Consider the following 27,541-nt stretch of genomic DNA (forward strand, 5'->3'; position numbering starts at 1 on the left):
GTTATATCTTGGTCTATCTCTATAATCTATCGTCGGAATAATAAACCTTATTAAGAATGATTGTGAGTTCTGATTCATTATTAGTAGTAACAACATATCTCATGCACACACACACACAACACACACACACCCACACACACACACACACACACACACACACCACACCACACACACACACACACACACACACACACACCACAACACACACACACATTAATTTGCAGGAAGACGACACGAGGGTTAAAGAATGTAAAAAGAAAGAAAAATGTCAAATAAAGTAAGAAAATGTGACCAAATGTCATAAAAGTGACAATTGTAAAAAAAACAAAAACAAATTGTTGTTTTTACATGTTTTAAAAATTGGGAAAAACCCTACAAACATTTCCCCGATGGTAGAGCGCCGAAGGAGCCAAGGTAAGAAGGTGACGTGGTAAGGAGGTGACGAGGTAAGGAGGTGACGAGTAAGAGGGACGAGGTAGGAGGTGACGAGGTAAAGAGGTGACGAGGTGTAAGGAGGTGGGATGACGAGGTAAGGAGGTGACAAGATAAAAAGGTGACGAGGTAAAAATGTACAAGTAAAAAGGTGACAAGGTAAGGAGTTGACAAGATAAAGAGGTGACGAGGTAAAAAGTGACAAGGTAAAAAGGTGACAAGGTAAGGAGGTGACAAGATAAAGAGTGACGAGGTAAAAATGTGACAAGGTAAAAAGGTGACGAGGTAAGGAGTTGACGAGGTAAGTAGGTTGACGAGGTGGTGAGGTAAGGAGGTTACAAGGTAAAACGGTGACAAGGTAAGAGTTGACGAGGTAAAAAGGTGACGAGGTAAGGAGTGCGCGGTCGGAAGGTGACGGGTAAGGAGGTGACGAGGTAAAGAGGTGACGAGGTAAGGAGGTGACGAGGTAAGGATTATGACGAGGTAAGAGTTGACGAGGTAAAGGGTGACAAGGTAAGGAGGTGACTAAGGTTTTTTGGTTATAAATAAAAACTAAATAAAAATAAAACACATATATATAATATATATATATATATATATATATACCATTTTTTTTAAAATAATATTATAAAATCGTTTTATGATGTTTTGGTGGTAGATTTGCTAAAATTTAAACGGAGTGATTACTATATTATGATGTGATATCTGTTGCAGGATCAGCCACCGTCACCCTGTCCTACTGTCCCCACTCCACGATGTCTCTGCCTGGAGGACTGTCCCTGCAGTGGTCAGACTGATGGGCCCCTCGCAGGACACTTGGTTTAGAGGAAGGTGTTAGTACTTCGTTTCAACGTGGAAATATCCATCTCGTCTGAAGACACCCTGATTTTTCAGCGATATGTTCTAAGTCGGAGGTTGGTGACCAGCCTCCACCTGTTAGTGTGACCACGGTAATCAACATGTTAACTTGATCAACAGCCCCATGCCTCCACCAATCAGCTGTCCTAAATGCTCTCCAAGAGCCTTCACACTGGGGAAGTAACCCAGCACATCAGACTTGTCCATGCACATGAGCCACGTTTGCCATAACGTGTGGCCTTGACAACTGTCAATCGACTTTTCTAAATATGATCTTTCCGACCACCATCTTTACAGGATGCATAAAGACATTATAACGAGACGAGCCTTTGCTCATGATATGCAGGAAACGGTGGTGGTGGAGGAGGGGGGCGGGCCCCGGTGATGCTGTCAGTCCTCATGAACCTAAAAAGCTCAAAGCTTGTACGTTTTTTAATCCAGAACACAGTTCTTGTTAGTGATGTTCATGAAATTGAAAGATAAATAGTGCTATTGTATTTATTCTCTGCTATTGCTGACTGGTCTCTTTGTTTTTGACAAGGTGGCATGAAGTTGTTAATAAAGTGGATTTAAATGTTTTTCAATTGGACATGACCTCCTAAAACATTTTTTCATTTTATTTTGGGATGTTACGTGTTATGTTTGAGATCCTGTGAATGAAACATTTCCGTTTAAAGGACTAGAATAAATGTCTAAAGTTCACTTAGTTGTTTGCCTTTTTTTCTTTAACTTAAGGAGTTAAAAAGGAACTGTTTTGCAACTAAAAGGTACAAAATGACTTTGTCACTGGGGCGGTACCTTAATGGGACAACATGGTACCTTTTCTACAGGTACTTTGTTGTACCTTGGTTTAAGGTACATTATTGATCCTCTTAGGTATTATATTGTCCCTTAGAAGGAACAAACAGGTAAGGTACAACTTGATCCTCTTATTCAAGGTACAACTACGTACCTGAGGGTACCACCCCAGTGATGAGCTTTTGTTCCTTAAAGGTCCTTTTTGTACTTTTTTATTTTTTTGACAGTGTGTGTGTATGTGTATATGTATATGTATATATATATATATATATATATATATACATATATATATATATATATATATATATATATATATATGAATTCATTGAGATTCTACTCTGTTGCGTCGGCTGATATCTCCGCGCAGGATGTGGCCGTCAGATCACCATGGCAACGCTCGTCATCAGCTGATCTTCTTCTGACTACTTTATCTCATCATCAGAGGAAACTACACACACAGAGGCTGACGTAAGAGGGTGTGTATGTATGTGTCTATCTGTGTGTGCGTGTGTGTGTGTGTGTTTGTCTCTGTGTATGTGCATGTATCTGTGTGTGTGTGTGTGTGCATCTGTGTGGGTATCTGTGTGAGTGTGTGTGTGTGTGTTTGTCTTTGTGTATATCTTTGTGTGTGTGTGTGTGTGTGTTATTTATAAAAATGAATCAGAACTCTCAATCATTTTTAATAATGTTTATTATTCAGACGATAGATTATAGATACAGACCAAGATATAATAACACGTTAATAACACAAACAACACTGCAAGATGCAGCTATTATAAATGCATTAGAGACAATTCATATTCCTTCATAGATAATATACAACATCCCAAAATATACACACACACAGACACACACACACACATGCATTTTATTTTATTAAAATAATATATTATTGTATTTATATTATTATTAATATTATTATTATATAATATCATTGAGTATTTATGTCTTATTTCCCATCATTTCTGTTCATGTCTGTAATCTCTCTCTCTCTCTCTCTGCGGGTGTGTGTGTGTGTGTGTGTGTGTGTGTGTGTGTGTGTGTGTGTGTATCTCCTCACAGCGACTACAGCAGCACAGAGCATCAGCAGCAGGACGCTGAGCACTGAGCATCTCACTTTGAAGAAGGTGGAGTAGACCCCAAAGGGCTCCATGTAGACCAGCACCGTCCTCTCTGTGGACATGCACTGCTCATCATCATCATAAACTACACACCAGTACCCCCCCGCGTCCCCCACGGACATATTAGAGACAACCAGGGTCCCGTTATCATCGTCCCAGCTCACTCTGCTCATGCTCCGATCAGACCCTACACTAAAGACTCTTCCCTCTGTTTGGTCTGACTTGATGAACCAATCATACCACCTACCCCCCCCCCACCTGTGCACCTGAGAGTGACATCATCTCCCTCTGAGAAGAGCTCCACAGCGGGGGGGCCGAATGTGGGACACACCACCAGCTGATACCATTGCTGTCTCCAAGAGGCTTCACAGTAGTACCGACCTGAGTGATTTAACATCAGAGATGAAAACACCAGTGAGTAGTTCTGGTCTACTGAAGGATCAGTCTGGTTCAGTAGTCCTGGGTCAGAGGAGATCAGATCAGACCAGTGGGGGGGCTGTTCATCATTGGAGTCAGCGACGGTGCACGGCAACACGGCGGTCTCCCCCTCTAAGCCGTAGATTGTCTCATACGATGGATTCAACTCTACAGTCCGACCGCTGACACACCGCTGCTGGTCCATCACCAGACATCTGTAGTCTGCAAAGTCTGTTGCTGTGACGTTGGAAACACGAAGATCTGATGAGTTTGTCACCACTTGGTATCTTCTTCTAACATCGTCCACCTCTGATGTCGTCTTGTCCCCAAAAACTCTGCTCCATGTCTCTTGCTCATGTCCAGAGTCCTGTTTGAGCCACAGGACGTCCTGATGACCAGCTGCTCCCCTACATGGCAGGTCCACTGTTTCTCCGAGTCTCGCTGTGAAAATGGACTTAAGTCTTGAAGAAGAACAAACCATGATAGTGATTTTGTTGCCATGGGTTACGGTGCCCTCGGTCCAGCACTCCTCTCGGTACGGGCCGGAGTCGGACCAGGTCAGGCGGCGGATGGTGTAAGAAGAAGTCTCCACATCGCTGACCAGTCGTTGTTTCAGGGGTCCAGGTACGGAGGACTGGTTGGACCATAGGTCAGAGGTGTTCCACAGGACCAGGTTCTCCCCACCAACAGACCTGGAGATCAGGCAGGTGGTGGTGGTCTTGGGGGGGGTGAAGGTGTAAGAGGACCCTTTCTGTTTGATGAAGATGTGTTTCCTGCGTGGATGCTGCTGATGAGAGAGACCAGCAGGAAGGAGAGCTCTGGGACTGCAGCCATTCTGCTCCGAGGTCCAGGACCACTGACACCGCTGTCACTCACGTAGCTCAGATACACTCTACACCCCCCCCCCCCCCCCCCCCCCCACTGACACCTCCCAGCTCAGATACACTCCCCCCCCGCCCCCGCTGACACTGCTGTCACTTTTTCCGACTTCTTTATCTCATCATCGGAGAAACTTTGCAGCATCAGCTCTCTGTCTGTGTGCGTGTGTGTGTGTGTGTATGTGTGTGTGTGTGTGTGCGTGTGTGTGCGCGTGTGTGCGGCTAACGTTAGCTCGACAGCAGGCGTTGGTTGCACGCGTAGATCGAGATAGATTGAGTTCCTGTGAAAGGTTATCAGTTTGGTCACCATGACAACCGTCATCATCTCTTTTCCTGTTTTTACCAACCATGACGTCTTTATCTCCTCATCTCCAGCATCAGCTCTCTACCCAGGGATCAACGGCCTTAATACAGGGGGGGGGGGGGGGGTCTCACTTTGACTCTAAAGTGGCTACTCTCTCACTTCTCCATCGCTCTATCACACACACACACACACACACACACACACACACACACACACACTCACCTACACAGACACTTCAGAGCATTTAAAAATGTACATGAAAGTACCGCATTAGTTACTTTCTGAAGTAAATAGTTACTTTCATAATTTGTAACTGAGTATCTAATCTAGTTACTTCTTGGAAGAAGTAACTGTACCTGATTACTTTTTAAAGTAACCTGCCAAACACACATACACAGACACGCACAGACACACACACACACGCACACACACACACTCACTCACACACACACATACACTCTCAAACACATGTGCGCACACACACAGAGACACGCACAGACACATACACACACACACACACACACACACGCACAGACACAAACACACACACACACTCACACACACACACACACACACACAAACACACGCCGGCTCGACGCACACACCAGACCACAAGTATAACTATCAGTTGTTTTCACTACAAAGTGTATATGTCTTATTTATTTTTGCTATAGTGCTTAACGAGCATTGTTTAATTCTGCCCAGTTGTGGCCTGTTGAGGGGCAATAAATATAATATATAAATATTAATAGTTCCAAAACATCTATGTTATATTGTAGGTACCAACCATCCCATCTGTACATTGGCCTCTCCCTGGAGAACATCAAGCGCCTTTGCAATTGGGCTCATAGTCTTGGTATACTCTGCCAGAAACGCAAGCTCAACAGGAGTGAACCTGACAATAAAAACAAAAACAATTAATGAATATAGAATTTCATTCATAGTGGGAATCAAAGTATTCAATAAGAAATTTTAAACCCATCCTTAACTGCAAGAAATTATCTAAATATAAAGCTACCTCATATTGCAGTCAATTAATCTACAAAATAAAATGGTAAGTACATACATAGGTATCTTTAGCGCACTGCAGACAGCTGTGATTGCTCCTTCTCCTTGTTCCTTTAGGATTCTCACAATCCTCTCCACGGCAAAGAAAAGGGAGTTCCACCGTGTCTCATTTGGCCTCAGGAGCTGAAGTTTGCAGTTATCTTCTATGATTTCAGCAGCTGTGGTAGATCTTGAGCTTTTGCTCCACAGACTTGAACACTTGGAGAATGCTGAACGAGACAGCCGCTTGTACACTGGGTTTCCATTTGCTTTCAAGGCATCAGCAGTGGAGATCAGGTTGAGAAGGTGGCATGCACAACGTTGGTGCTTTGGCAGCTGGTATTCCAAGCCATTATCTTCATCCAATATTGCCCCGGCTTCAACAAACTCGACACCTGTGATATCTCCCCCTCCTCTTCATCACTCTCTCCTCCCGTACTTTCCCTCGCACCCTGAAGTGCAGTATCTGGATTGTTATTTCATCCAGCTCACCATAGACTCTAAAGGCCTTTATGAAATTTGAACCATTGTCAGTTGTTGTGCAAACAATCTTTTCTCGGATGTTGTACTCCACGTGTATATCGTTGAGAGCACTAGCAAGGGCAGAAAAAGTATGCGACCCTTTTAGCTGTTTACACGCTAGGGCAGCACAGCGCCTCTGCAGAGTTGCACTATCTAGCCAATGCGCAGTGACACCTATAAAACCTCGTCGGTGTGTGGTCCAGCAATCTGTGGTGGTTGCGATAACCTCAACTTTTTTCAGGGCCAATTTCAGATTATTTTTCATTTCTTGTGTTGCTTTCTCCACTTTGTTTTTAAGAGTGCCACGAGACATAATTGTTAGATTGGGCTGGAGGAGAAGCAGAAGGTCTCTGAATCCTTGCTGCTCAACTACACTGAGTGGGTGTAGCCCTTGAATGACGAAGTCAATGATTCCTTTATCCACACTGACCTGTGACACTCTCTTGGCTTCCCATAACTTTGGTTGTTTGGGTGATGGGCCTGCATCCGGGGTTGACTTTCTTTTCTGAACAGCTGAAGTGAGCTTTCTGTATCTCTCCATATGATTGACATGCATCCTCTGTGAGTGAAATACAGACACAAACACACAAACACACAAACAAATTGTTCAGTGATGTAGCCAAGACTGTCTGATGTAACTTACTATGAAATGTGAAACATTAGGCACCATGGCCTAAAACCTATATCTTGGTATAATTTCAACTAGCAAAATATCACAGCATAGCCATACATAGCCCATAATTATTTCTTACATGTCAATACACTGTACATGTAGCCTCTACCTCGAATGGGTAAAGCACTGTTATATCAACTGTTTGACAGCTATTACTGTTTTTTTCTTTTGTGTGAATCTGCAAATTATTTATGACTAGCAAAGTCAAACTTTGGATTGATGTCATCCTTGATTCTAGGGACTGACTGACTGATCTGTGGAGTGCAAGCAAGGGTCATAAGATACAAATGTAACGTTTCTTAACTTGTGCTCCCCACATCCCTTAACCAGCTCACACACAGTTTGAAAGAAAAGTAAAGTCTTGAAATAAAAACATGAGTCCTCTAACTTAAGTCTGGGAGGTTTGAGACGTTAACGTTAACATTAGCCCAAAATAAAGTCGATTTGAGACAAGACCGAGTAACGTTAACTTAAGTGGTCTCGAAAACAGACAGCTACACGAAGGGACAATAGCAGCCATAATCGAAAAACAAGTAATTTTTTATTTTCCTCGCCTCTTGGTACAGCTAGCCACAATCAAACATGGTGGTTTGTAAAAGTGATAAGGCTTGTTTTATTGTGTTTAACCGGGGCTTCTTCTTCATCCCTCAACGTTCTTGTCTCGGCATTCATAGTTGTGTAAAAAATGTTAGAGTCCATTTTGAACAGGTCGACATGTTTCTGGAGAGTAAAAAGGCTAAAAAAATAAGGTCACAAAGAAGCAGCTAGCTTAAATCAGAGTTTTGTCAATATGGAGTTGCTTTTTAACGTAGCGTTATATTACGCCGTTGAAACGTTACTACAGCACTATTACACTAAACAAAATTACTGAATTAGTTTGTAACATAAAGCTACACAGTTAGATATTGTATCAGCTAGCTGGTATTAGAATTTCAAATAAAGTGAACGCTTGCTAACCTAGCTAACGTCACTTGAGTTACTTGCTAATAAAATGCTAGAGCCCCAAGGCATGGTCATTGATAGCTAGCAGGAGAACAAATATAACTGACCATTAACGTACACTTAATAAAGACAACAAACCACAAATAGCTTTTGATAACAAAAATATGCATTTACCTCTATATGCTTTTTCAAATTCGATGGTGAATTCTTGAAAGCCAGCAGTTCATGGTGTTTTGGTTGGCACAATTTGCAGCACATTCGCCAGGAGTCATTCTTGATGCCTACTATGTCAAACATCTCTTTCAGATAAGGCCAAGGGTGATCAGGAATGTCTTGCTGCTTTTCTGCCGAATCTCTGGGATCTCCGTTGTGTTCATTTTCAATCATCTCGTCGTCCATACTACAATGCTAACGCCACCGCCATCAAGCTGCAATGATTTACCGCGAATGAATGCCGCCGAATCTGTCGATTCATCTTGTAGTGGTGCGTCAAATGCAACGTAGATTCCCGTCCAATTAGATTGAATTTGGTATTGATGACGCGAAAAATAATAACGGTAACTCCATTGAAATGATAAAAACTAAAGTAACGAGCCAATTTTGTAAAATGTAAGGAGTAGAAAGTACCGATATTTGTGTAAAAATGTAAGGAGTAGAAGTAAAAAGTCGCCACAAAAATAAGTAGTAAAGTAAAGTAAAAATATCAGAAAAATCTACTTGAGTACAGTAACGAAGTATTTGTACTTCGTTACTTCCCATCTCTGCTGATAATACAGAATTGCAGTAATCCATCTTAGAAGTAACAAATGCATAGACTAGTTTTTCTGCATCAATTTCAGACAGGATTTTCCTAAATTCCTGACTACTGCAATTTGGAAGCTGCGGTAGGTCTGGCTGCGATTTCACTTCAGGAATATTTTTCCGTGTAGGTTATTGAAAGTTCAACTCAGCAGAGTTTAAATGTGCAAAGTCAACATGAACAAAGAAATGTGTTTCTGTCCTGTTTTGAACAGGGGACCTTTTGCGCGTGAGGCGAACATGATAACCACTACACTACAGAAACTGATGAAAATTGATGTTTTTGCAAGTTCGTGCGAAAATGCACCATTCATATTTTACTGTAAATGTTTAAAATGCTGTTAGACATGTTAATTTTTTACACATGGAGATTTTAAACTGGATTCAGTCACAGATGCTTTGTCATGGATTTGAGTGACAGCGAATATGTAGTAAACCTAAATATATCTACATGTATTTACTGTGGCATAAATCCTATGCTATCGATTGATGTGCCAAAAATAGAGATTGGGCATTCCTCGTTAGTATAATGGACAGTATCTCTGCCTGTCGTGCGGAAGATCTAGGTTCGATTCCATTGCAGAAGTTGACTAAAAAGAGTAATTAAAAAAGTAATCTCTTGGAAATTGATCTTAATGCCTTTATTTAATAAAAAGGAAAATCCAACCTTTAAGGACACCACCTGTATGTCCAGTGACGATGGTATAGTGGTAAGCATAGCTGCCTTCCGAGCAGTTCACCTGAGGTCGATTCCCAGCCTTAGCAGTAGTTTTCATTGTGTCAGAAAGGTTACTTGTCCAACCCAATTTGATAAAATATTAGATGTCTGTTATGGTACAAATAAGGGAGCATATCAATCAATCAAGCTGCCTCCACGAGGATCCACAGACACAGGCAGTGCACTACAATTTGCACTTTGCCCGTGTCTGGTAACTACTACTAACCAATTGAAAAGTTCATGAACATTTGTGCAAAGAGGTCTGGAATGTATATTCAGGTTGTCGTGGCCGAGTTGTTAAGGCGATGGACTAGAAATCCATTGGGGTCTCCCCGCGTAGGTTCAAATTCTGCCAACAACGAAAAGTGCTCTTCAAGAGTGGTAGCAAACCAATGACAAATTGCAGATTTGCTTTCATGAACAGTATTGTGTTACCTCATAGGTACTGGAAGAAACTCGTGTCCAGCAATCTATCTCTTAGCATTCATTTTCAGCCTGCGTTACAAGATTTGCAGTGAACGTTGTATTGTCCAGCTGAAAGGCAACAGATATGTTACTTTTTGACTAAGAATTATATCATGGCAGTGTAAGCATTTTGCCCAGGTTTGATTTCCAGCCACTGCAGTTGCACTTACAGGTTTTAAAGCCATATACAACATTAACATTACATGTTTTACCCAGGTTTCTTCTTTTATTCAGTGATATTTCAATTTCCTTGCGGGAGGCTTCCCAAAAGGATTAATAAAGATAAGTCTAAGTCTATCTCAGGAAAAAATCTGAAAATCTTCAGGGGACGTAGCTATTGGCTTTTTCCTTGCAAAGTTTTTTTTCCCAATAAAATTACCAAGCATACCTTTAGTTACGGTGCCTGTGTTTGTCATGATGTGGAGAACTGATGCTTGCAGGTAGTGTGGCCGAGTGGTCTAAGGCGCTGGATTAAGGCTCCAGTCTCTCTAGAGGCGTGGGTTCAAATCCCACCACTGCCATTTGCATCTATTACATTGCTGGAAGCCAACCAATGTGGTCTCTTACAGCTGTGTCATTTGGGCTGAACTTGGTGAAGGAACTAGAATCATCCATCAATCACCTTGCTGAGATTGTTCCTTGTTAACCTGAGGTTCAACGATTGGTGAAACCTTCCTTTCTGGCACTTTGGAGTAGAAAATCAATTTTGGCCAGAATCGTGCAGCCCAAAGAGATCTAATGTTTTATCAAACCAGGTTGGGCAAGTAACCTTTCTGCTGACTTCTTGTAAAAAAAAAGCAAGTTACATCATTCAAAGAAAACTACTGCGATGGCTGGGAATCGAACCCAGGTCAACTGCTTGGAAGGTAGCTATGCTCACCACTATACCACCATCACTGGGCAATACAATGTTCACTTCAAATCTTGTAAAACATCTGGGCATTGAGACTGAAAGTGCGCTCCATCACTGAGCTACAGCCCCTGATGATTCAGAAATTCCCTCCAGGGGGTCCTGTGTTTTCACATTCACAACAATGGGAAGTGCGTTCACATACATTGTCGCCCTTCGATAGCTCAGTTGGTAGAGCGGAGGACTGTAGAAGCAAAAAGCTGAAGTCCTTAGGTTGCTGGTTCAACTCAGGTTCGATGGAGCACTGTTTTCTATAGGTTCCCTTCAGGGATCCATAAAGAATTTCTGATTTTGATGTAGAGATGGACAGACGACCAAAAAGCATAATACTTCTTGCCAAGACAGAACAAGAAAAAAAGAAGAGGTGGGGGAGATAGAATTAAGTCCTGACAGAGTAGAGAACTACAGACAAAAGATGTGAAATAGTGCCAAGTGTGAACAGAAGAATTGCAAAAAAACTAGCTTCTCTTTTCTCCTGTTTTGTACGCAACCCAAAGTTTTACAAAACAAGATATAACTTTCACCAAATCCTTCAGTTAAATCACAGTCAATATTTGTCTCACAAACCATCTCAATGTCCAATTTAAATAATTTATCCAACAGAATTGAAACATTAACTCACCCCTGCTGTTTTAAATTGCTTCCTTGTCGTTTGGAATTCAGATTGGAATCAGCCGAGCCCTCCGCGGTTTCTGAGCCTCTGTCTCTCTCAAAGATGCTTGGCGAGGTTTAGAGGCAGGTGATCATCAGATCCCTGGATGCATGGAATCAGCAGTTGTCTCCTTCAAGGAGAACACACAGAGGACAGATACAAAAGTGATATACTCTGAGAGGCACTGGAGATCTTATCATGAATCATTTATATGAAAATCATTGGTTAAATGTGATTTTGGGTTGGGGTTGTGTTGGGGTTCTAGCGTTAAACTAATAAGGAAGAATTTGACAAAAAATAAACCAACCAACAACAAACTTGTTCTTTCAAATCTTACACCTGAATCTTTCAAGTCCTGACCATTCCCTGACCGGGAATTGAACCAGGGCCACGGCGGTGAGAGCGCCGAATCCTAGCCACTAGACCATCAGGGAGTCACTTCTATTAGATGACATCTTTGTAGATGTGAGTTTCCTTTTAACTGACTGGAATGACTCATATTGTTTTAGAAGAGGAATGGCGCCTGGCTAGGGCTTCAGAAGGCAGGACATGACAGATTACACATCTGTCACATAGTCAGTTTGTATTCTTAAATACCAAGTCTCTTGCTGTTCCTTGACTAGTTGGCCCCCCCTGCTTTGCAGTTTCTATCAATGTAAAACGAAGCCGAGGATGGAACAATTTGGAGGCATAACAGAGAACTAGCTTTACAAAGCTGCCGTAACCCGGATTCAAACCGGGGTTGCTGCGGCAACAACACAGAGTTCTAACCACTATACGATCACAGCCACTTGGTAGCAGTAGGGCCTTGTTGTTGTGAAAGCATAGTGGGAACTCTGAATATCACCTTATATATAATATTTTCCCGCTTTCCCTGATTGTTGACTAACAAATGAAAATTTCATGGATGGTTTATCTAGCACTGCTGATTCTGTCCTTCAGGGACAATTTTTATTTTCAAGGAAAAATGATTAACAAGTAAAAACAGAAAAACAACAGCAAGCTTATTGCTGTAGTTGAGTGACACTTGGAGGCTTAGATGACTTTACACACATGTTGAAACAATAATTACTCATCATTTGGCTCGTTATACATGTACATTTTCTTTGTAGAGTTTGTCCTGGGGGGTAAAGTTGGAAATGAAGAACAAGGGATTTAGTCACTGAAGAGCACTACTATCTAGCCAGGAGTCAAACCTAGAATCTTTTGATCTGTAGTCAGACACATTATCCCCTGTACCACTAGCCCTACATTCATCATCAGCAATAGCTACGTTCCCACAACATTGTATGCAATCAGTGGTAATCTTTGTTGGCAAGGGTATAGAAGGCCAGTTAAACGTTTGTTACAGTCCAAAATTTGGGGACTCTTGCAGGACTTTTAGGCTGAGCTCACATCTACAAAGGTACATTTGATGGATGTGACTCCCTGATGGTCTAGTGGCTAGGATTTTGCGCTTTTACCGCCGCGGCCCGGGTTCGAATTCCCGGTCAGGGAATGGTCAGGACTTGACAGATTCAGGTGTAACATTTGAAAGAGTAAGTTCCTGGACTTGGTTTTGGTTGATTTGTCAAAGTCTTCTTCATTAGTTTAACGCTAGAACCCCAACACTTTTAAAGAGTACCATTTCCTTTAAATCAGACCCCCGACAGCGGATGTATCCTTTTGTCATCATTGACATTTACAGTTCTCAAAGATGCACAAAATCTCAACTGGTTATCCTTTAGACAGCTAGTCTCTTTTTCTTTTCTCTCACTTTTTGTATCTGTCTGGCCTTATGTATTTGCTTGTATTACATCAAGTGACCTGCATACAAATGATTGTAAAGATTAATATGTACAGTATATGGTTTGCAGAACTGTACCTTCTGATAGAGGTAAGGCCACTTGGGTTATCTTTGGGCTGCTCTATGGTCTTCTGCAGAAGGATAAATCCCAGAGTTGTGACAACGGCTTTGACAAGCGCGACGGGCGCCTACGTGCGAGTTAGACGCTGCCGTCTCTCGATGAGCGGATCTGCTTTCCATGTCTTTTGTAGCAAGGCCAAAAACATACAGTTGTAAAGTTGTCTGCTCAGCAAGTGCAAATATGAGTCACAGGTAACTGATGTGCCTCGCATTCAATCTATTTCCTTTAGCCACCTAATTAGACTTTTTACAAATGTTACCTCGCTCCTAATTTTCTACTAAACCATGGAAATTCAGATTTGGAAATATTACTTTTGCTTTTGCAACCATGTGGCCTAATGGACAAAGCGTCTGACTTCGGCTCAGAAGGTTGAGGGTTAAAATCCCTTCGTGGCTAGAAACTTCTGTCTACCTCCAGGTTCTTGACAGGGTAGTGGATGTCGATTTGTCAAAATGAACATGATTTGCCTACTTTTCATGGTGCTGTCAACAACTTTTCCATCGGTTGTATCATGATTCATCTCACCATGGAAATCAGCCCGAGGGTCATAATCTCTTGATGCATCACCCTTTCAGAGTATCACCAGCAAAACCAAGTTAGCAGAGAATGGTATTGATCCACTGACCACTGGGTTATGGACCCATCATGCTTCCACTGCACCACTCTGCTGAGAATTGCCCCAGACGGGACTTAAACCCACAATCCCTGGCTTAGGAGGCCAGTGCCTTATCCAATAGACCACTGGGGCTTTACATCACCCAATTTCAACAGTTCAAGAGAAATACATATACAGTTCTGGAGCCAAAATGAAACAGTAACCTTGACCTTTGACCTCCAAAATCGAAATAAGTTAATCCGCGACTCCAAGTTGTTTTGTATGCCAAATTTAAAGTGTTTCCCTCTAGGCGTTCAGCAATATTGCATTCACAAGAATTGGATGGACAGACATGAGGATACAGTCACTTTGACATTGAACCTTTGCCCTCCAAAATCTCATCAATTGATTTTGATTTGCGAGTTCATATGATAGTTTTTGCAAAATTTGAAGAAAGTCCCTCCAGGGGGTCCTGTGTTGTCACATTCACAAGAATGGGAAGTGCATACGTATGTAGAGATGGTCGGACGACCCAAAAGCATAATACTTCTATCAACAGCTGGCGCCGAGACACAACAACAGACAAAAGATGTGAAATAATGCCAAGTGTGACCAGAAGAATTGGAAAAAAAACTATAAAGGAAAAACCTTTCTTAAAGAAGACTTTATTGTGCTCACATGGGCCCTCATTTATGAAACATGCGTACGACCTAAAACAGGCGTAGGACGGGCGTACACCGCAGCTCTGGCGAGTCATTCCCCAGTGTCTTTTGTTCTTTTTCCCCCAGCATGTTTCCTTGGATCAGGGAGGCTCCAAAATCATGCTTGCAGCTGTCGCCGTGTTCCTGCTACGAATCATGCGATGCCCTGTTACATCCTGCTACGCTCTGCTTTGCCTTGTGATACCGTGAAGTACCCCGTTATGCCATGAACCACTACAAACTACTATTTCTATGGCAGGTCATTCCCCTGAGTCCTTATGTTCTTTTTCCCCCTGCGATCAATAAAGTCATTGGATGTCATTGTAATCACATTTGGATTGTGTCAAATGGAGACACTGATGGTTACTGTGTTCATAAGTGCTTCTCTTTGGGGTTGTCTTGGTAGTGAGTTCATCATCTGACATATCTCTGAACAAATGCAGAGACAGTCTATTTCACAATTCTTCCCAACACTAGTAAAATGCATTTATCTGGCACCAGAACTACCCAAACACAAGCACTGACTTGAGTTGTGTATGCAGTAAGTGCTACTTGTTGGGGTAGTTTTACTGACCTCTGATATCCAGGATTTCCACCATAAAGAAATGTTTTAAAAGGATATTCTCCATTACTGGTTGAACAATTCTGAAATTTTATTTTATAAAGATATTTTATTTTTTCCATTTCATTTCTATGCTTCTATAACATGTATTATTCACCTACAGGAGCACTACTGCTGTTGTTTTCCAGCAGACCATTGCAAATTTTAAAAAAAATACAGTAAATCGCTGTAAATGAAATGTTACTAGCCATACTGCAATGTTCATGACAGTAATGAACTGGAAAAGAAAATTAAGGTATTTTACTGGGCATTTTGTGGTAATTAACTGTAGAAATTACAGCAAAGTCTAACAGTGCTAGATACGTAAGGACCTACAGCTCTGATTTAACATAGGACTAAATTCAGAGATCATACAGGTCTTTCTGCAGACCTTCACCAGATTAACACCTATTCCCATACCAGGAGCTGAACCCGGGCTACCTGGGTGAAAACCAGGAATCCTAACCACTAGACCATATGGAACTGGCTACATAATAATAGGGATTTCATGAATAAATTAATAGTGTGGCTGGAAACAGATCTTCTCTTGAACATGAAGAAGCTTCTTAAGTAAGTTTTATATTGAAGCTTTTGAGTGTTCTTTAGGTTTTTATCTGCTTTAACTATTACCGGACAGTGGGGGCACGGAGCAGAGCAGAGCGGCCGTTAGGGAGGAATCCTCCTCCATGCTCAGCTTCATTTTGAATAATGTGGTCATTAATGTAATCAGAAAGAGCTCCAAATTTGACAGTATTGACTGGAAGTGATAGGCTTTGAGTTACATGGGGGATACACACTTTGCAATTCAGTCTCGTTATCCCCATAAAAATTAGGTATCACTGAAATTTGAACTTGTGTTGCTGCAGTCAGAGTATACAGTGCTCATCCTGAATGGACCAGTATAGTGCATCAGAATTGCTTGTTGAATGGTCTATTAGCTTTGAAACCCCCCTTTCCCCACAGCTTTCAATTGTGAGGTAGGAGAGTGGGCACTGTGTCCAACACTTTGTTTTAAAAAAAAAATAAAAAAATGTCTGTTGGATGAGAGACAAAACTTCTGCAGAGTGTTACAGCAGACCTTCCAGCAATTGTAGCCACTGTTGGCATGTTAGCAACAGCCAGACTCCAGCGTGCAGTCGTGCTTTGGACTCACACCATGCCCACCAGGTGGGGCATTAACAGATAACTAAATATTGGGACTATTTAGTCGTGTGTTTTAATCCCACATAGTTTAAATCTAACCTTTCAACAGCAAAATCAACACAAATGTGTATGTCTTGTCTGGGTAGTATAATCTGTAAGATTCTGGCCTCAATGCAGAGTCTCTAGAACTGTGGTTTCAGAGTGGAGGTGTAGTCTTGTCTCCATTTAGCGGCCGTGTGAGACACAAGCTGAGCTTTACAGCACAGACAAGCTTCCCTAGTCACTCACTGGAATAATGCTAGACTCAACTCACAAGTGGCATATCTGTGAGCTAATGACATCCCTGGTTTATAGTGGCCCATTTTAATATTGGCACAGAAAACCAGTTTAATAAATTTATTCACAACATCAGTCATAATCAGTGGTTGACTTTACATTCCTTTTGAGAAAGGACACGTGAATCTTCCCAAGGGATTTCATAAACGGTGAAGGTGCACTTAAATTCCTGAAATATAAAAAGCAAACAATTAGTGCATCTTGTTTAACATTGATGCACTGGGGCAGACCAGTGTTAGGCTTTAAGGTGTGTCCCCCCCCCCCCAGTTTCATACACAACCTGAAGTCTTACACTTGCCTTGGGTTCAGAGTTGGAATCACAGTCGCTAGCAGCAGCGTTGCCAGTCTTGCACGTTGTACGTCCCAGGAGCATTTCCAGTAAGTAATTAAATCCTTGGACAACCTAAAGTGACAGGAAACAGAACTCAGACATGTGAGCACCAATAATAAAACAAAGCAAGTCATTGAATATGAAAGGCCAATGTCAAAAAGAAGAAACTCATGAGTTCAGAAATTAAGTGATAAGTTTGACATTGGCCCTAATCCTCTTCCGTAGTAGAAAAAAGGTTTTTTACGTTACCTGAACTTGAGCCGATGTAATGTCCAGAATTGCGTAATTAAACACGTCTTCTGTGTTGGCTTTGTTGAATTCAACCACAGCAAACTGCGCCGCTTCTAAAACATCGGTACTGTTCACCGGGACTTCTTGATAGCTACCGGGAGGAAGAGGAGATTGTTCAGTTACAAAGCGGCCGGTGAAAGCAGAAACAAAAACACAAACCCAGACAAACAGCATGATCGCAACAGGTTGTTCTGCAGTGGCTATTAGGAGTCCTGTTATCGGTGCTGAGTGAACTAGTTCAAAGCCGAGTTAATATACCGTCTAGAGAAACATACACACACCTGTTTCCTTTCTGTTGATGAACACCCACACAGGTGTTTCCAGTTAAACTTGCTGATTAGACCACACCCCAGGACTCTGTGGGTGTCCTTTTGGTGCGTTCATGCCACCTGGGAATATCAGGGACGCCCCCATCAGTACATTGTTTTTCAGACTGCCATTAAATGTGTTATTGCACTACTGCCACCAACTGTTGGGCGTAGCCTAGAGCATCAGGGGCCTATTGCACGAAAGTAGAATAAAGATATCCAGGATAAGTGAAAAAGCGCAGCTTGACTTAGGGTGATCCGCTCATCGCGGCTTAATCGGTTGCACGTTTGCCGAGCCAGGATGAACAGGTGGAGCTATGTCCAGCCAGGTGTAGATAGATGGGATAAGTGCACGTTCACGGCTTTCTTATTTAGACCACGCATCGATCACAGATTTACTGATGCAAAATTGAGAAGATGCATGCGCCATACGTTTCACCCACTGAGCAGCAGCTTCTAATGGAAAGTAACGAGGAGGGGAAGAATATGTAAAAAGGGAAATACGGCTCAAACGGAGAGAAAAAGCCCAACAGACTGTAGCGGACCTGATTGAATGTGTGAGGGTGTAAAAATGTCTACTTAGCCTTTAGTCACTCCGCATTTTTACAAAGTTGTAGGCTACACTGTGTTTAAATTGCTTTAAATATGCTAGTTTTCATGTTTCTGTTTTTATGTTAACTCTGACATTGATGACTAAGAACTATATCATGACATGTTTAATTTACTATATTAAAATTTTTTAAACAGGTCCTACTGAAAATTTGCTGGATTAGTCAGGATGGCCGAGCGGTCCAAGGTGCTGCGTTCAGGTCGCAGTCTCCACTGGAGGCATGGGTTCAAATCCCACTTCTGACAACTAGTGTTTTCATTTGGAACTAATGTCTGAGAGTTGACATTGGGAATAAAGAACTTAGCAGTTCTTTGTATTTAAGAGAACATGAATTTGCACGAGAAACGCAATTGAAAGTACAATGTTTTGTGAGCATCTTTATTGTCAACAGATGTAGAGTTACCATGTGTTTGTACACAGTCGACATATCTACTGCTGTATTCACTGTCTGTGCCAAGTCCTTTAAAACCTGTTCTTGACTTGCTTTTTCCCACATCCTCTAAACGCTTAGCTAACTAAATGACTTAAGTTAGCTAATAATTGTTGCTTTTTCATTTTCGTTGTGATTGTTGTGTGCCTTTAATATCACGCATGTGGATATTATGAAAGAAACTTTCTAGCAAACCCTTGCAATACTTTTAAAGGTTCCATGGTGTAATGGTTAGCATTCTGGACTTTGAATCCAGTGATCTGAGTTCAAATCTCGGTGGAACCTGTTTTTAAGCCACAGCACAGGTGAAAAACATCAACCTATCAACTGTCCACATCTAGTTTAAACTAATCTTACAGGTTTAACTGTGTATTATTCACACTGGCAGTGAGAACCAATGTAGAAATGATTATCTTGCTCAATGTTGTTTTCAATGTCTTGTGGTTTATGTTCTGTGTATTTGAAAGTTTCCAAGTACAGTTGATCATATGTAACAGAAAGGTTTCTGTCCAAGTTTGCCATGATCATTGTGTTTGATACGTCCAGTTCAGTTTGTATGCAGTTACCTTGTGTAGGCCTATGTTGCTCTTGATTCATTCCTTCTTCAAACTTATCCAGCTCAGTGATGTCCCTGATGAGAACCACTTTCGCTGCCTCAGGCGTCGACCCATGAAGTTTGATGAATATTTTACAATTTTTGGCCCATGTTGCCTGGATCTTGTTTTGTGTTCAAAGTACGCATGCTTTGGACATCAGCATTTTTCTTGGTGAAGTGTTTGTTGATGTAAACTTGGGTGCCTTTTAATTTCCTTCCTTGTCTGAGGAGTGCTGACTTTTTCTTTCTGTTGGTGAACCGGATTATTACCAAAGGAGTGGCCGTTTTGTTTTTGCTCGGCAGAGTATGACAATCTTCAATGTCCCCGCTATCAACATAAATGCCTTTCTGTCCAAAAATCGAATCACCTGTTGTTCCAGCATGTCCTTCTCCTCCTCGGTAGCTTTACTCGTCCTAGCAGTGGTGTATCAAGCGTGGCATAGTTCCGGTGTCTGGTTCTCAGGCCGCTGATAATCACATTGTATTATTAAATACATATACAGTTCTGGAGACATAATGAAACAGTAACCTTGACCTTTGACCTCCATAATCAAAATCAGTTCATCCGCCACTCGAAATGTGGTTATGTATGCCATATTTAAAGTGCTTCCCTCTAGGCGTTCAGATATATTGCATTCACAAGAATCGGATGGACAGACATGAGGACACAGTCACCTTGACATTGAACCTTTGACCTCCAAAATCTCATCAATTGATTTGCGAGTTCATGTGAATGTTTTTGCAAACTTTGAAGAAACACAAACATGGACGTTGTGATAAGATGGTGCTGTCTATCGTTGTTTCTGAGATCAACAATACCTTCTAAAGTTGAATAGCTATTGCGTACCCGGTAATATTAGAGAAGAGCTCTTGTTGGCACTGCAGGCGGACAATTTAGAAAATTAAGTTAAGTTACACTTTAAACTGTTACATCTCCTCTGAATCATCATCTGCAAATTTTCAAGCCTCATTGGCAAGCCGACCACCATCTACAGTAGGTAAATCACTGGCTAGCTATGCATGAGTACCTCATACCTTTTACCAGGTTCAGGTGGTTAATAGTTATGGTCAAATGAAGCTTCATTAATCTTTCTGAACAAAGTTCTTTATTTTCTGAACACATTCACTCAGTAGTGTTTTATTATTGGTTGTGCATCTGTGATTGCCCTAGAGGTCTCTCAGTCCAGCACCTCTCCCGCTCATCTTTGTTAGTTTTACACTGTCCAGCATAAATCACTGACACCATACCTCACACTCATCCATGCATACACACTCACCACTGACTAAACTGACTACCACCATCATTGAATTATCATTTCTTTTGTTGTGGTCATATTCTTGCGTTTCCTTCAACCTTTGCACACGGTCTTTTGTCCTGGCCTTTTCACGGGGTCATGACAAAGCATCTAGGGTCAATCTTAGCCTTTGTGTGAGTACATAGGTCTCCACGTACATTCTTCCAACCATTACAACTGCTTTTATAGCCTCGTTGGCGCAGTAGGCAGCGTGTCAGTCTCATAATTTGAAGGTCATGAGTTCAACCCTCACACAGTGCAGGTGTTTAAAAAAAAAAAAAACACAGCTCAAGCTGAAAATGCAGTGACAGGTGGTTGAACACCGGCACAAGCACATGAATGGAAGTTGTAATTCTGTTGTTTTGTCTGACATTGAGACCCTAGTTGACCCAGTCCAAACCATCGCGGTAAGCCTCACTGGGTGTCCAAACTAAAATGAAAAGAGGCAACTTGGTAGACTTCTTACTGATGTTTCTATCTGTACTCACTATGCCCTTTTTTTAAAAGTACCAGCCAATCACAAGTGTTACATGTGAATAATCAATGTGTGAGTAATCAGGAAGCATAAAAGATAGTGGCAAGGTCTACCAAATGTTTAACTTTACAACCCATAAAGTGTTCCTTCAAAATGTGGATCACAGATTATCCAGACCATAGATCTGAAGAGCAGAGTGGAGCAGCGGAAGCGTGCTGGGCCCATAACCCAGAGGTCGATGGATCGAAACCATCCTCTGCTAATTGCCATGCTTTGTGACTGGACTGTACTGCACACCTGATAACATTTACCAACACCTCTGTTGCTGCAAGTGTCTGAAGTTATATATCTTCATCTGCTGAAAAGTACACTCTTAATGGTATGTCAGGTTATTTCATCCATAAACACAAAACAATAAATATACTACAATACTGTAAATAGATAAATAGAAACTGTAAATCATGTACATTTAAAGTGCTTGTTGTGCTGTCTGATACTCTGAGGTATTAAAAAGGGGGCATACCGCTTAGTTTGTGTTCCAGGAGGTCTTGGGCTGAATCTCATTTCTCTATCTCACCCCTTCCCCTTGGTTTTGCGGGTTCACGCGAAACCTAGTGTTGTCCCAATACTCTTTTTGAACAAGGGGTAAGGGGTTTATGGCCCTTGGAACCATAGACAGTGAAATACAAAATCAAGGGAGGACGCGAGCTTACTTGAAGCAGGAGGACACACAACAGCTGATCCACTTTGGGGCTGAAAGCGAGCAGAAGTTTCTTAAATCCTGTGTTCATGTTGTACCCATTCATTATTGCATTGGTACTGAATTATTGTAATCATTTGTAATTAATTCTTGTTCATGCACTTGGTTGGCACTTGGTTTTGATACAAGACACTGATGAAATGTGTGTGTGTGTGTGTGTGTGTGTGTGTGTTTGTGGGGGGGGGGGGGGGTTACTGGCCAACAGGCATCAGACTTGTCAGGAATATCAGAACAGCTGTAGTTAATTTGTTTGTGGTCTTGTGTGTATTTTTTTAGTTTTACACATTTGAGTGCCTTTTTATGTGTGTGACATGTTAGTTATGGTTCTAATGGTTGATAACGGTTTGTTAATATAATATATATTTTTTAATGTTTTTGCCTAGTATGTTTAATTTATCACCAATAAAGACAGATTTTTGTTAACAAAAAGTTTTTCTGAACACCAGTGACATTCAAAACGGTGATAACTGAAACAGATATACAACACATCATGTATACAGAGTGTATATGTATGTATACATGATACATGTGTATACACATATGTATTGCAAACAGACCTAAGTACTACACAGATAAGAACATCTGCCTCCGCACCACCAAAGTGAACATAAAACAACTATAAAATATATAAATATGTACATGCATATGTCACTGTTGTCAAAACCCACACAGTCAACAGACAGAGACGGCATCTTGGAAGTTTGTGATTAATACTGTATGATGATGTAACCAAGTGGTGTCCCATTTTATAGGGGTATGTTTTCACCCCTACCCTGCCCCCTACCTAGCTCAGTGGTAGAGCGCATGCTTTACATGTATGAGGACCTGGCATCTCCAGCAGGTGTTATGGTAGAGTCTTTAAAAGAGCTGCAGAAGATATTACCTCCTGTGGTAATCTGACTGGTAGACAGCACAACAAGCACGTTAAACATACATGTTTTACTTGCTATTTTACAGTGTTTATGTACTTGTACTGTGGTATATGTATTGTGTTATGCAGCAGTTTTTATGGGTGTTACATATTATGAACACTGTAGTTTCCATTTTTATGGAAGAAATAAACTTGGCATGCCATTAAGTTTACTCTTCAACAGGTGGAGACATTTCACTTCAGACACTTGTTAACAGCCTGGACATAGACTTAATGCAAATACAAAGCATAGGGAATAGCAGAGGATGGTTTCGGTCCATCGACCTCTGGGTTATGGGCCCAGCACGCTTCCGCAGCGCCACTCTGCTCTGGATGGCTCAAACAAAAGAAATAGTAATTAACTATGATTTACACGCGCCAAAAGCGGGACTAATGTGCGACGCAAAGTTCTACACAATTCAGTGTAATAATGATCTAATTCAGAGCAAAATACCGTGGGGTGCCTGCCACGTCCACACGTGGTGCTGCTCCTCGGTGAATGAGACACTACTCTCTGAGAGAGAAGCTCCGATTTCTCCTGTTGCCAGAGTCTTAGGTAAGCAAAACAATTTTATCTCGTAAGAGACTTGTTGTTCTTGCACATAACCGTGTTCCTGTTGCTCCTCACACAGAGAGTGAAATCACGTTAGTAAATGTCTGGTCTTGACATGTTTACAACTTGATCGTGTTTTTCAGCATATTATTTAGGTAGTTTGTTTCCCCATCCTGTATATATTCAAATATTTGTTCTTTTAATCCTATTATTATTATTTTTTCATGTATATTGTACGTATATTTCATTTATATTTTTAGTCTGTACTGTGTGACTGTTGTACGCTGCTGTAACACTATAATTTCCCTTTTTTTGGATCAATAAATATCTATCTATCTATCTATCTATCTATCAAACTCATCGAAGCAGAAGCAAAAATCCAAATGTCACATTCCTTGCTAGGTCTACACAATGTTGTGATGTTAAAACGTAATTTCATTCCTCTTTGCTGTTGCATTGCGATAACAAATAACTACATTTGTGTAAAGTAATCAACAGGCTTCATGTTCGTGTTGAGTAGGGAGGGAAATGTAATGCATACCCCTACGTTTTATCTTCTTCTAATATTTATCATGAAACGAGGAAGCGATATTGAGCCCTAGTAAACAAAAAGAGAGAAAAACAGCAGTGAGAGAAACAAATCAAGGGACTGAAGAGCAGGAAGAGGGAGAGCCAGAGGAGTTCTGGGAGTTTGGAGAGAGGGCATGTGATGAAGGTGAGGGCTCTGACACAGAGAGGGATATTCCAGAGGGTGAGGAAGATGAAGAAGAGGGTGAGGAGGATGAAGAAGAGGGTGAAGAGCATGAAAAAGAGAGTGATGTGGAAGAAAACATAAATGGGACAGAGAGAGGAACAGCCAGAGGGACAGCAAGTGGATCCATGTGGATCAAGTACTGCACCATCAGGTTTGGGATGAAGAAGGTTCTTACTATTTTCAAAGCAGTGCAATTACACATTCATTGTAGGTCTACTGTGTGTCCTTAAAATGATGCTTTCTGCTGTCAATTTTTTTTTTTTGTGTCAATACGGCTGTTTCTTTTTTTTTAGTACATACTTGGCCTACATTTTGAAATGCATGCAGGTATACATGCATACAGTGGTATGAATGCGTTTAGGAACCCATGCTGAAGTTGACTTAAAAGAGGAATTAAAAAAATCATCTTTTGGAAATTGATCTTAATGCCTTAATTTAATAAAAAGGAAAAAGCCAACCTTTAAGTATACCAAATGCATTGTCCAGCGATGGTGGTATAGTGGTGAGCATAGCAGTAGTTTTCTTTGTGATGTTACTTGCTTTATCTGTCACGAAGTAACCAGAAAGGTTACTTGCCCAACCCAACTGGAATAAACATTAGATCTCTGTTATAGTACAAACAAGGGAGCATATCAATCAATCAAGCTGCCTCCACGAGGATCCACAGATACAGGCAGTGAACTACAATTTGCAATTTGTTTAAAGTTTATGAACATTTGAGCAAAACATATATAGTGCTGCTTTTCAGGTTGTTGTGGCCGAGTGGTTAAGGCGATGGACTAGAAATCCATTGGGGTCTCCCCGCGCAGGTTCAAATCCTGCTGACAACGAAAGGTGATCTTTAAGAGTGGCAGAAACAAATGACACCTCACGGTTTACCAAATTGCAGATGTACCTTCACAAACAATGTTGTGTCTCATAGGTACTGGAAGCCACCAATGTGTTTCTTGTCTGTGTTATAAGATTTGCAGTGAACGTTGTATTGTCTACTAGAAAGACAGCAGGTGTGTTACTTTTTGACTATGATTTATACCATTAGCAGTTCAATCATTTTGCCCAGGTTTGATTTCCAGCCACCGCTGTTGCATTTACAGGTTTTGAAGCCATATACAACATTAACATTACATGTTTTACCCAGGTTTCTTCTTTTATTCAGTGATATTTCAATATCCTTGTGGGAGTCATCCCAAAAGGATTAAGTCTAAGTCTATCTCAGGAAAAAGAAAAAAAGAAATCTGAAAATCTTCAGGGGATGTAGCTATTGGCTTTTTCCTTACGAAGGTTTTTTTTTCCAATAACATTTATAAGCATACCGTTAGTTACGGTGCCTGTGTTTGTCACGATGTGAAGAACTGATGCTTGCATGTAGTGTGGCCGAGTGGTCTAAGGCGCTGGATTAAGGTTTCAGTCTCTCTCGAGGTGTGGGTTCAAATCCCACCACTGCCATCTACATTTATTACACAGCTGGAAGCCAACCAATGTGGTCTCTTACAGCTGTATCAATGGGCTGAACATGGTGAAGTAACTAGAATCATCCATCAATCACCTTGCTGAGATTGTTCCTTGTTAACCTGAGGTTCAACAATTGGTGAAACCTTCCTTTCCAGCACTTTGGAGTAGAAAATCAACAAAATATTTTGGCCATAATCGTGCAGCTCAAAGAGATTTTATCAAACCAGATTGGGCAAGTAACCTTTCTGCTGACTTCTTGTAAAAAAAGCAACTAACACAACTCAAAGAAAGCTACTGCGATGGCTGGGAATCAAACCCAGGTCAACTGCTTGGAAGGCAGCTATGCTCACCACTATACCACCACCACTGGACAGCACTTTTCCACTTAAAATCTTGTAATACATCTGGGTATTGAGACTGGAAATGCACTCTATCACTGAAAGTCCCTCCAGGGGGTCCTGTGTTATCACAATCAACAGAATGGGAAGTTCGTATGGCAGTGCTGGCTACCTTCGATAGCTCAGTTGGTAGAGCGGAGGACTGTAGAGGCGTAAAGCTGAAATCCTTAGGTCGCTGGTTCAAATCCGGCTCGAAGGAGAAGTTTTTTCCAGAGTTTCCCTTCAGGGATCAATAAAGAATTTCTGATTCTGATGTAGAGATGGACAGACGACCCAAAAGCATAATACTTCTTGCCGAGACATAACAGAAATCCTTTTACAACAGGCTTTACGTGAGATTCATGAAACGTTCGTATCACACCAATCAGAGCGTAAGAATGATCGTACATTGATAAATGCAGTGGCTGGAAAGCTAAGAAGTGATAGTAGTATTTTGATGAATTTGCGTCACGTATGACACTCTCTTTTCCATCACTTTCAATAAATAAACAAGATTATTCAATCCATGCCTTCACTTCTATGCAAAGTAGTCTCATCCAGGACCTATCGCACCCTAAGCAAGAATCATAAACCTAGACCAATGAACAAGGAGAGTCATGTCCTGCTTGTTTCGTCCGGGAGTTGAACCTGCGATCTCTTACACCCAACGCGAGAGTCATACCCCTAGACCAATGAACTCAGTAAAGCCATTCTCAGCAATAAGCAATTTTCCATCAAGTACATGTGATCAGTCAGTGACTAGAAAGGCAATTGTAGTACAAAGTAGTTTGTTTGGCATGTAGTGTTTTTATGGCTCCACTGCCAGATTGAGCTTTCTAATTATATTATATAACAGACTACTTTTGACACAAAACATTTAAAAATGTTTCCATTTTGTGCAGTTGAAGCAGGATATGAAAAATTGCCAACGTGCTGTACTACAATTTTGCTTCCTCCTCATCTGTGTTAAATTAACGATAAACTGGACAGTAAATTAAGGATTAGGTTTGTAACAGCTCCTGCCTTCAGGGCTTGTCTAGGAGTTTAACCCACAACCTCTCGCACCCAAAGTAAGAATCATACCACTAGACCAACAAGCCAATTAAAAACATCTTATTAGCAATTTTCCATCAAGTGAATGTGACTAGTCAGTGTCTCGAAAGGCAAAGTAGTCCCATCCAGGAGCTAGCGCACCCTAAGCAAAGTTAAACATTTGGTAGACCTTATAACTATCATTTATGTGAGCTTCCTGCTTACCTCGAAGATTCTTGAAGGAGTCTACTGAAGCAATGATGAGCCAATACCTTGTTAAAAAATGTTATCAACACCCTTCACTCTTTGCAATTTTTCTCTGATATTTTTTATTTTAGAAAATTGTAACCAGCATTAAATGAGTAGTTCTAGGTCTGTGTGAATGTGGGCCAAGCATTTACCTTGGCTGAACTTGTGAACATCTCTTTGGCATATTCACAGTCTGATCAAGTCCAGGTGCTGGAAAACCTGTGATTCACGTTTAGAGGGAATGGGATCTGCATGTAATTTCTTACCAGGAAGTTTCTGGAGGTCCAAATGGCATCTTTGA

At 41.2% G+C, this 27,541-nt stretch overlaps 1 protein-coding gene and 6 non-coding genes across 7 annotated transcripts; 4 read left to right on the forward strand and 3 right to left on the reverse strand.

Annotated features, from left to right (window-relative positions):
* Nucleotides 1-3,255: 3,255 nt before the first annotated feature.
* On the reverse strand, nucleotides 3,256-10,648 carry LOC116678317 (uncharacterized). Its single transcript, XM_032508280.1, has 2 exons — nucleotides 10,645-10,648; nucleotides 3,256-4,373 (listed from the first exon to the last, which is right to left on the reverse strand). Exon 2 carries the CDS (start codon nucleotides 4,105-4,107, stop codon nucleotides 3,397-3,399), a length of 711 nt encoding a protein of 236 aa, XP_032364171.1. The 5' UTR covers nucleotides 4,108-4,373; nucleotides 10,645-10,648; the 3' UTR covers nucleotides 3,256-3,396.
* On the reverse strand, nucleotides 8,983-9,055 carry trnav-cac (transfer RNA valine (anticodon CAC)). The gene has a single exon. It is a non-coding gene; the product is annotated as a tRNA-Val (tRNA).
* On the forward strand, nucleotides 10,413-10,494 carry trnal-aag (transfer RNA leucine (anticodon AAG)). Its single transcript has one exon. It is a non-coding gene; the product is annotated as a tRNA-Leu (tRNA).
* Nucleotides 10,649-11,897: 1,249 nt separating the features above from the next.
* On the reverse strand, nucleotides 11,898-11,969 carry trnae-cuc (transfer RNA glutamic acid (anticodon CUC)). Its single transcript has one exon. It is a non-coding gene; the product is annotated as a tRNA-Glu (tRNA).
* A 7,032-nt stretch (nucleotides 11,970-19,001) lies between these two features.
* Nucleotides 19,002-19,073, forward strand: trnaq-uug (transfer RNA glutamine (anticodon UUG)). The gene has a single exon. It is a non-coding gene; the product is annotated as a tRNA-Gln (tRNA).
* Nucleotides 19,074-24,878: 5,805 nt separating this feature from the next.
* On the forward strand, nucleotides 24,879-24,960 carry trnas-aga (transfer RNA serine (anticodon AGA)). The gene has a single exon. It is a non-coding gene; the product is annotated as a tRNA-Ser (tRNA).
* Nucleotides 24,961-26,091: 1,131 nt separating this feature from the next.
* Nucleotides 26,092-26,179, forward strand: trnay-gua (transfer RNA tyrosine (anticodon GUA)). The gene is given in 2 exon segments: nucleotides 26,092-26,128; nucleotides 26,144-26,179. It is a non-coding gene; the product is annotated as a tRNA-Tyr (tRNA).
* The last annotated feature ends 1,362 nt before the right edge of the window (nucleotides 26,180-27,541 follow it).

Source organism: Etheostoma spectabile, unplaced genomic scaffold, assembly GCF_008692095.1.
Source record: "Etheostoma spectabile isolate EspeVRDwgs_2016 unplaced genomic scaffold, UIUC_Espe_1.0 scaffold00006986, whole genome shotgun sequence".
In the NCBI taxonomy this organism is placed as follows: Eukaryota; Metazoa; Chordata; class Actinopteri; order Perciformes; family Percidae; genus Etheostoma; species Etheostoma spectabile.